Here is a 10,000-nt window from a genome sequence, read left to right on the forward strand (position 1 = left end):
GAAGACATGAATACAGCACCAGGCCTCCTGTAGAATGTAATGACCCCAGGAAGAAGACATGAATACAGCACCAGGCCTCCTGTAGGATGTGATGACCCCAGGAGGAAGACATGAATACAGCACCAGGCCTCCTGTAGGATGTGATGACCCCCAGGAGGAAGACATGAATACAGCACCGGGCCTCCTGTAGGATGTGATGACCCCAGGAGGAAGACATGAATACAGCACCGGGCCTCCTGTAGGATGTGATGACCCCAGGAGGAAGACATGAATACAGCACCAGGCCTCCTGTAGGATGTGATGACCCCAGGAGGAAGACATGAATACAGCACCAGGCCTCCTGTAGGATGTGATGACCCCAGGAGGAAGACATGAATACAGCACCAGGCCTCCTGTAGGATGTGATGACCCCAGGAGGAAGACATGGATACAGCACCAGGCCTCCTGTAGGATGTGATGACCCCAGGAGGAAGACATGAATACAGCACAAAGCCTCCTGTAGGATGTGATGACCCCAGGAGGAAGACATGAATACAGCACCAGGCCTCCTGTAGGATGTGATGACCCCAGGAGGAAGACATGAATACAGCACCAGGCCTCCTGTAGGATGTGATGACCCCAGGAGGAAGACATGAATACAGCACCAGGCCTCCTGTAGGATGTGATGACCCCAGGAGGAAGACATGAATACAGCACCAGGCCTCCTGTAGGATGTGATGACCCCAGGAGGAAGACATGGATACAGCACCAGGCCTCCTGTAGGATGTGATGACCCCAGGAGGAAGACATGAATACAGCACCAGGCCTCCTGTAGGATGTAATGACCCCAGGAGGAAGACATGAATACAGCACCAGGCCTCCTGTAGGATGTGATGACCCCAGGAGGAAGACATGAATACAGCACCAGGCCTCCTGTAGGATGTGATGACCCCAGGAGGAAGACATGGATACAGCACCAGGCCTCCTGTAGGATGTGATGACCCCAGGAGGAAGACATGAATACAGCACCGGGCCTCCTGTAGGATGTGATGACCCCAGGAGGAAGACATGAATACAGCACCGGGCCTCCTGTAGGATGTGATGACCCCAGGAGGAAGACATGAATACAGCACCAGGCCTCCTGTAGGATGTGATGACCCCAGGAGGAAGACATGAATACAGCACCGGGCCTCCTGTAGGATGTGATGACCCCAGGAGGAAGACATGAATACAGCACCGGGCCTCCTGTAGGATGTGATGACCCCAGGAGGAAGACATGAATACAGCACCGGGCCTCCTGTAGGATGTGATGACCCCAGGAGGAAGACATGAATACAGCACCAGGCCTCCTGTAGGATGTGATGACCCCAGGAGGAAGACATGAATACAGCACCAGGCCTCCTGTAGGATGTGATGACCCCAGGAGGAAGACATGAATACAGCACCAGGCCTCCTGTAGGATGTGATGACCCCAGGAGGAAGACATGAATACAACACCAGGCCTCCAGGAGGATGTAATGACCCCAGGAGGAAGACATGAATACAGCACCAGGCCTCCAGGAGGATGTAATGACCCCAGGAGGAAGACATGAATACAGCACCAGGCCTCCTGTAGGATGTAATGACCCCAGGAAGAAGACAGTCGCCCACAAACAAACAATGTCACACAAAAACACAGTTTCGTCAAATAATCAACACCACGATTGATCCTCAGATTCACATGATTTAATTTATTTTTGTTTACACATTCCTTCATCAAGTGTTCATTGGGACTGTTTAGATAACTATTAGTTATACAGGTATGATAGATATACAACGACAGTAACACTGGATAACATGCTACTGTTGCAATGGTCCTGACCACAGCACAACAACACTCTTACTGATTGGTTAGCCGTGAGGTTGCCGCGCTGACGCCACTACACTACTGTGTATGATTGGAGGAGAGAGAACTCAAGCGGTGTGATGTCGCAGAATCCCAGATTGCCCCTTTAAACTAGTGGCCACCAACCCAGGACGAGAATCAATCCCAGATTGACCCTTTAAACCAGTGGCCACCAACCCTGGACGAGAATCAATCCCAGATTGACCCTTTAAACTAGTGGCCACCAACCCTAGAAGACCATCAGTACAAGCTGTGCAGGCTTTTGTTCCAGCCCTGCACTAACCCACCTGATTTTGACTAATCCACTTGATTAGCTATTTTCAAAGTGATTTGGTGGTGGTCAGGAACAAAATCCTGCACAGTCTGACTATATAACTCTGACTCTATGTAATGGTTGACCACTGAGATAACTAGGTTAGACAGACACAGACTGACAGACAGACAGACAGTATTTACAGAACATGGTGCAGGACATGAGAATACTATCAACCTAGTATTCCCTTTATAGGGCACTACTTCTGACCAGAGCCTTATGGTCCCAGGTCAAAAGTAGTGCACTATATAGGGAATAGGGTCCATTTGGAACACAACCTATATGAGTGGATGGATGGAAGCATACGTGATTTAGTAGCTTGGGGTAGAAGTTGCCCTTAGGCACAGATCTAGGATCAGCTTGTCCAGGTGTCACCAGGTGTCTAGATTCATCCAGATGAGTCACCAGGTGTCTAGATGTGTCCAGATGAGTCAACAGGTGTCTAGATTCATCCAGATGAGTCACCAGGTGTCTAGATTTATCCAGATGAGTCACCAGGTGTCTAGATTCATCCAGATGAGTCACCAGGTGTCTAGATTCATCCAGATGAGTCACCAGGTGTCTAGATTTATCCAGATGAGTCACCAGGTGTCTAGATTTATCCAGATGAGTCACCAGGTGTCTAGATTCATCCAGATGAGTCACCAGGTGTCTAGATTTATCCAGATGAGTCACCAGGTGTCTAGATTCATCCAGATGAGTCACCAGGTGTCTAGATTCATCCAGATGAGTCACCAGGTGTCTAGATGTGTCCAGATGAGTCACCAGGTGTCTAGATGTGTCACCAGGTGTCTAGATGTGTCACCAGGTGTCTAGATGTGTCCACATGGGTCACCAGGTGTCTAGATGTGCCCAGATGGGTCACCAGGTGTCTAGATTCATCCAGATGAGTCACCAGGTGTCTAGATTCATCCAGATGAGTCACCAGGTGTCTAGATTTGTCCAGATGGGTCACCAGGTGTCTATATTCATCCAGATGAGTCACCAGGTGTCCAGATTCATCCAGATGGGTCACCAGGTGTCTAGATGTGTCCAGATGAGTCACCAGGTGTCTAGATTCATCCAGATGAGTCACCAGGTGTCCAGATTCATCCAGATGAGTCACCAGGTGTCTAGATTCATCCAGACGGGTCACCAGGTGTCTAGATTCATCCAGACGGGTCACCAGGTGTCTAGATTCATCCAGATGTGTCACCAGGTGTCTAGATTCATCCAGATGGGTCACCAGGTGTCTAGATTCATCCAGATGTGTCACCAAGTGTCCAGATGTGTCACCAGGTGTCTAGATGTGTCACCAGGTGTCCAGATGTGTCACCAGGTGTCCAGATGTGTCACCAGGTGTCCAGAAGTGTCCAGATGGGTCACCAGGTGTCCAGAAGTGTCTAGATTCATCCCGATGTGTCACCAGGTGTCTAGATTCATCCAGATGTGTCACCAAGTGTCCAGATGTGTCACCAGGTGTCTAGATGTGTCACCAGGTGTCCAGGTGTCTAGATTCATCCAGATGAGTCACCAGGTGTCCAGATGAGTCACCAGGTGTCTAGATTCATCCCGATGTGTCACCAGGTGTCTAGATTCATCCACATGGGTCACCAGGTGTCCAGAAGTGCCCAGATGTGTCACCAGGTGTCTAGATGTGTCACCAGGTGTCCAGAAGTGTCCACTCTCACCAGCTGTGTGTAAAGGTGTCCAGAAGTGTCCACTCTCACCAGCTGTGTGTAAAGGTGTCCAGAAGTGTCCACTCTCACCAGCTGTGTGTAAAGGTGTCCGGTGTAACCAGGTGTGCTGAGGTGTTGTGATCATAAAGGGAATCCGTTAAACGGGACGTCTAGTGACGTGCTGTTGACTTAAACAACAATACAAACAGTGATTGGATCCACACACACACACACACACACACTCACCACCTTCCTCTGTCTTTAGACACCTTAGATAGCGAACTCAGGCCTGTCCAACTCTTTCCCCTTATAGACTGATCTCAGGTCTGTCCAACTCATTCCCCTTATAGACTGATCTCAGGCCTGTCCAACTCTTTCACCTTATAGACTGATCTCAGGCCTGTCCAACTCATTCACCTTATAGACTGATCTCAGGCCTGTCCAACTCATTCCCCTTATAGACTGATCTCAGGCCTGTCCAACTCATTCCCCTTATAGACTGATCTCAGGCCTGTCCAACTCTTTCCATGGAGGGACTAGTCTCTGATGTTTTTGTTATTTCCTTTCAATTTATGTCCAACAATCAATGCGTGAGCCCCTGTGTGTGTGTGAGCCCGTGTGTGTGTGTGTGTGTGCCTGTGTGTGAGCCCGTGTGTGTGTGTGTGTGCCTGTGTGTGCCCGTGTGTGTGCCCGTGTGTGCCTGTGTGTGTGCCTGTGTGTGTGTGTGTGCCCGTGTGTGCACATGCGTGCGTGTGTTTAACGACTACTTCTCAGTCCTGTTCCTGTGTCTGGACCCTGTCCTAAATGGTATTTGAACCCAGGTCTGGACCATATTTGTCGGGGCTGACCTGGTGCTAAATGGTATTTGAACCCAGGTCTGGACCCTGTGTGTCGGGGCTGACCCAGTGCTAAATGGTATCTGGACCCTGTGTGTCGGGGCTGACCCAGTGCTAAATGGTATCTGGACCCTGTGTGTCGGGGCTGACCCAGTGCTAAATGGTATCTGAAACCAGGTCTGGACCCTGTGTGTCGGGGCTGACCCGGTCCTGGAAGATGTAGAGGTTGTTGGTGGAGGCGATGGCGATGATGTTCTCCTCGGGGTGCCAGGCCATGTGGAGGATCTTCTTAGTGAAGTCCAGACTGTCCACCCCCACGTCGCCGCGACGACGCTTGCCCCCGGTGTAGATCCGTCGCGTCCGCAGTACAGCTCGCGGCTTACTGGTCTCTCGCCACGCCTCCAGGGAGGGTAGAGAGAGAGGAGAGGAGAGAAAGAGAGGACACGTTTAGAGCGGGCAAATTGAAATCTGGACCAGAAAAGGGTTTCATTATTTTCCTCTGATCAGATTAGACCTGTGACATCATCAGCCAGCAGTTCTCCACACTGGGATTTCAGTAGCACAGAGACTTACGTTAGCGGCTTACGTTAGCGGCTTACGTTAGCGACTTACGTTAGCGGCTTACGTTAGCGGCTTACGTTAGCGGCTTACGTTAGCGACTTACGTTAGCGGCGTACGTTAGCGGCTTACTTTAGCGACGTACGTTAGCGACTTACGCTAGCGACTTACGTTAGCGGCTTACGTTAGCGACTTACGTTAGCGACTTACGTTAGCGACTTGTGTGTTTGATTATAAATGCTTACCTCCAGGGTCACGCCCCGCCCCGTCTCCCTGTCAAACATCCGGAAGAAACTGTTGTACGCCCCCGTCATTATCACGCTGATGAGAGGGGAGAGGAGGAGGGAGAGGAGGAGAGAGAGAGGTAGTAGAAGGAGGAGAGAGATGGAAGGGGGGAATGAAAGAGGGACAAAGAGAGGGAGAAGAAAAGGAAGAGTTGGGACAGGAAGAGAAGGAGCGATGGAGAGAGGGAAGGGTGGTTGGGACAGGAAGAGGAGGAGCGATGGAGAGAGGGAAGGGTGGTTGGGACAGGAAGAGGAGGAGAGATGGAGAGAGGGAAGGGTGGTTGGGACAGGAAGAGGAGGAGAGATGGAGAGAGGGAAGGGTGGTTGGGACAGGAAGAGGAGGAGCGATGGAGAGAGGGAAGGGTGGTTGGGACAGGAAGAGGAGGAGCGATGGAGAGAGGGAAGGGTGGTTGGGACAGGAAGAGGAGGAGAGATGGAGAGAGGGAAGAGTGAGGTTGGGACAGGAAGAGGAGGAGAGATGGAGAGAGGGAAGGGTGGTTGGGACAGGAAGAGGAGGAGAGATGGAGAGAGGGAAGGGTGGTTGGGACAGGAAGAGGAGGAGCAATGGAGAGAGGGAAGGATGGGGTTGGGACAGGAAGAGGAGGAGAGATGGAGAGAGGGAAGGGTGGTTGGGACAGGAAGAGGAGGAGCAATGGAGAGAGGGAAGGATGGGGTTGGGACAGGAAGAGGAGGAGAGATGGAGAGAGGGAAGGGTAGAGTTGTGACAGGAAGAGGAGGAGAGATGGAGAGAGGGAAGGAGAGAAGGGATTCATTTATCTGTGGGATAAAGTCTCAGAGTATACGAAGCGCTTCTCTGGGATTGATTTATCTGTGGGATAAAGTCTCAGAGTAGACGAAGCTCTTCTCTGGGATTGATTTATCTGTGGGATAAAGTCTCAGAGTAGACGAAGCTCTTCTCTGGGATTGATTTATCTGTGGGATAAAGCCTCAGAGTAGACGAAGACGCACACACCTGTCGGAGCTGTTCCAGACACACTCGAACTTGTCAAATATGCAGTCGTTCTCGTACAGAGAGCACAGCTTAGTCCTCAGGTAGTCATGAACCTACAGAGAGACAGACATGAGAGAAGAAGGGAAGGAGAGAGGGAGAGAGGGAGGGGGCAGGAGAGAGTGTTGACAGAATTTTCCAAGCCATTCATTTAATGTGTGTGTGTGTGTGTGTACATGTGTGTGTGTGTGTGTGTGTGTGTTTAGCGGGCTGACCTGGTAGGTTTCGACTGGGCCTTTCTCCATGTGTAAATCCCACACCTTGGCCGTCAGGTAATCCCTGGTCAGCAGGTACCGCCCGTTGTGACTGAACTTCACATCCGACACCGACGACACGATCTCAGAGAAGAACGAACGACTTCCTGGGTCCTCTGGTTCCTCAAAGACTGGAGGGAGAGAGAGAGTTAGGTGGAGATGAGAAAAGACAATGGAGAGGAGACAGGGAGGAGAGGAGATGGGGAGGAGAGAGGAGACAAGGGAGAGGAGACAGGGAGGAGAGGAGACGGGGAGGAGAGGAGAGTAGAGGGGAGGAGGGAGAGGAGATGAGGGGAGAGGGAAGGAGAGGAGGGAGAGGAGATGAGGGGAGGGGAGAGGAGAGGGAGATGAGAGTGGAGAGATGAAGAGAGGGGAGGGAGAGGAGAGGTAGAGGAGAGGAGGGGAGAGATGAGGAGATGAAGGGAGAGTCAGAGAGATGGATATCACAATTTAGGGGGGTAAATTCCAATCTGGACCTGAGGCCAGTTCTACTCCTGATTGAAATGAAGGGCTGATTTAGACCTGGGACACCATGTGGGTGGAAGCCAGTTCTAATCCTGATTGAAATGAAGGACTGATTTAGACCTGGGACACCATGTGGGTGGAAGCCAGTTCTACTGCCGATTGAAATGAAGGGCTGATTTAGACCTGGGACATCATGTGGTTGGAATTAATTATCAGGCAGAACAGAATCAGCAGTAGTCATCCTCTGGACCTCGAAGAGTAAGATTTGAATGCCCATGATTTAGAGACTGACAGCAATGGCTTTTGTCTTCCCGTATGTCCTCAACTCACGCTTGGTGTGTTTGTCGCAAAGTGCCGAGGCCCTCATGTCACAGAGACGTAGCGTTCCCTTACTGCTACTGTAGACAAACAGGTGACAGTGGTGAGGATGGAACTCTGCTGCTGTTATCACCTCAGTTAGCTCCTCCATGTTGGCTGGCTTGATGTCCACTATGTCTGGAGGAGAGATACTCAGGTAGAACAACACAGGACTATGGAGGAGTAGATACTCAGGTAGAATAACACAGGACTATGGAGGAGAGATACTCAGGTAGAACAACACAGGACTATGGAGGAGAGATACTCAGGTAGAACAACACAGGACTATGGAGGAGAGATACTCAGGTAGAATAACACAGGACTATGTCTGGAGGAGAGATACTCAGGTAGAACAACACATGACTATGGAGGAGAGATACTCAGGTAGAATAACACAGGACTATGTCTGGAGGAGTAGATACTCAGGTAGAATAACACAGGACTATGGAGGAGAGATACTCAGGTAGAACAACACAGGACTATGGAGGAGAGATACTCAGGTAGAATAACACAGGACTATGGAGGAGAGATACTCAGGTAGAACAACACAGGACTATGTCTGGAGGAGAGATACTCAGGTAGAATAACACAGGACTATGGAGGAGAGATACTCAGGTAGAATAACACAGGACTATGGAGGAGAGATACTCAGGTAGAACAACACAGGACTATGGAGGAGAGATACTCAGGTAGAATAACACAGGACTATGGAGGAGAGATACTCAGGTAGAATAACACAGGACTATGTCTGGAGGAGAGATACTCAGGTAGAATAACACAGGACTATGGAGGAGAGATACTCAGGTAGAATAACACAGGACTATGTCTAGAGGAGAGATACTCAGGTAGAACAACACAGGACTATGGAGGAGAGATACTCAGGTAGAACAACACAGGACTATGCCTGGAGGAGAGATACTCAGGTAGAATAACACAGGACTATGTCTGGAGGAGTAGATACTCAGGTAGAACAACACAGGACTATGTCTGGAGGAGTAGATACTCAGGTAGAATAACACAGGACTATGGAGGAGAGATACTCAGGTAGAATAACACAGGACTATGTCTGGAGGAGAGATACTCAGGTAGAATAACACAGGACTATGTCTGGAGGAGAGATACTCAGGTAGAACAACACAGGACTATGGAGGAGAGATACTCAGGTAGAACAACACAGGACTATGTCTAGAGGAGAGATACTCAGGTAGAACAACACAGGACTATGGAGGAGAGATACTCAGGTAGAATAACACAGGACTATGGAGGAGAGATACTCAGGTAGAACAACACAGGACTATGTCTGGAGGAGTAGATACTCAGGTAGAACAACACAGGACTATGTCTGGAGGAGAGATACTCAGGTAGAATAACACAGGACTATGGAGGAGAGATACTCAGGTAGAACAACACAGGACTATGGAGGAGAGATACTCAGGTAGAATAACACAGGACTATGGAGGAGAGATACTCAGGTAGAACAACACAGGACTATGTCTGGAGGAGTAGATACTCAGGTAGAACAACACAGGACTATGTATGGAGGAGAGATACTCAGGTAGAATAACACAGGACTATGTCTAGAGGAGAGATACTCAGGTAGAATAACACAGGACTATGTCTAGAGGAGAGATACTCAGGTAGAATAACACAGGACTATGGAGGAGAGATACTCAGGTAGAATAACACAGGACTATGTCTAGCTAGCCTGATTAACTGTACAGTAGTAGATGTGGTGGTTGTAGCTAGCCTGATTGACTGTACAGTAGTAGATGTGGTGGTTGTAGCCAGCCTGATTAACTGTACAGTAGTAGATGTGGTGGTTGTAGCTAGCCTGATTAACTGTACAGTAGTAGATGTGGTGGTTGTAGCCAGCCTGATTAACTGTACAGTAGTAGATGTGGTGGTTGTAGCTAGCCTGATTAACTGTACAGTAGTAGATGTGGTGGTTGTAGCTAGCCTGATTAACTGTACAGTAGATGTGGTGGTTGTAGCTAGCCTGATTAACTGTACAGTAGATGTGGTGGTTGTAGCTAGCCTGATTAACTGCACAGTAGTAGATGTGGTGGTTGTAGCTAGCCTGATTAACTGTACAGTAGTAGATGTGGTGGTTGTAGCTAGCCTGATTAACTGTACAGTAGTAGATGTGGTGGTTGTAGCTAGTCTGATTAACTGTACAGTAGTAGATGTGGTGGTTGTAGCTAGCCTGATTAACTGTACAGTAGTAGATGTGGTGGTTGTAGCTAGCCTGATTAACTGTACAGTAGTAGATGTGGTGGTTGTAGCTAGCCTGATTAACTGTACAGTAGTAGATGTGGTGGTTGTAGCTAGCCTGATTAACTGTACAGTAGTAGATGTGGTGGTTGTAGCTAGCCTGATTAACTGTACAGTAGTAGATGTGGTGG

General features: G+C 49.5%; 1 protein-coding gene across 1 annotated transcript in view; it reads right to left on the bottom strand.

Moving 5' to 3' along the window:
• Positions 1–1,689: 1,689 nt before the first annotated feature.
• LOC129842012 (serine/threonine-protein phosphatase 2A 55 kDa regulatory subunit B gamma isoform-like) overlaps positions 1,690–10,000 on the bottom strand; it is a 23,904-nt gene continuing 15,593 nt past the window's right edge. The window contains exons 7-11 of the mRNA XM_055910387.1: positions 7,572–7,736; positions 6,738–6,907; positions 6,487–6,578; positions 5,475–5,550; positions 1,690–5,070 (exon numbers count right to left, since the gene is read on the bottom strand). Of these exons, the coding sequence (XP_055766362.1) occupies positions 4,828–5,070; positions 5,475–5,550; positions 6,487–6,578; positions 6,738–6,907; positions 7,572–7,736 (746 nt within the window). The 3' untranslated portion in view covers positions 1,690–4,827. The remainder of the gene's footprint in view (positions 5,071–5,474; positions 5,551–6,486; positions 6,579–6,737; positions 6,908–7,571; positions 7,737–10,000) is intronic.

The sequence above is a fragment of the Salvelinus fontinalis genome, unplaced genomic scaffold (assembly GCF_029448725.1).
Source record: "Salvelinus fontinalis isolate EN_2023a unplaced genomic scaffold, ASM2944872v1 scaffold_0005, whole genome shotgun sequence".
Lineage (NCBI taxonomy): Eukaryota > Metazoa > Chordata > Actinopteri > Salmoniformes > Salmonidae > Salvelinus > Salvelinus fontinalis.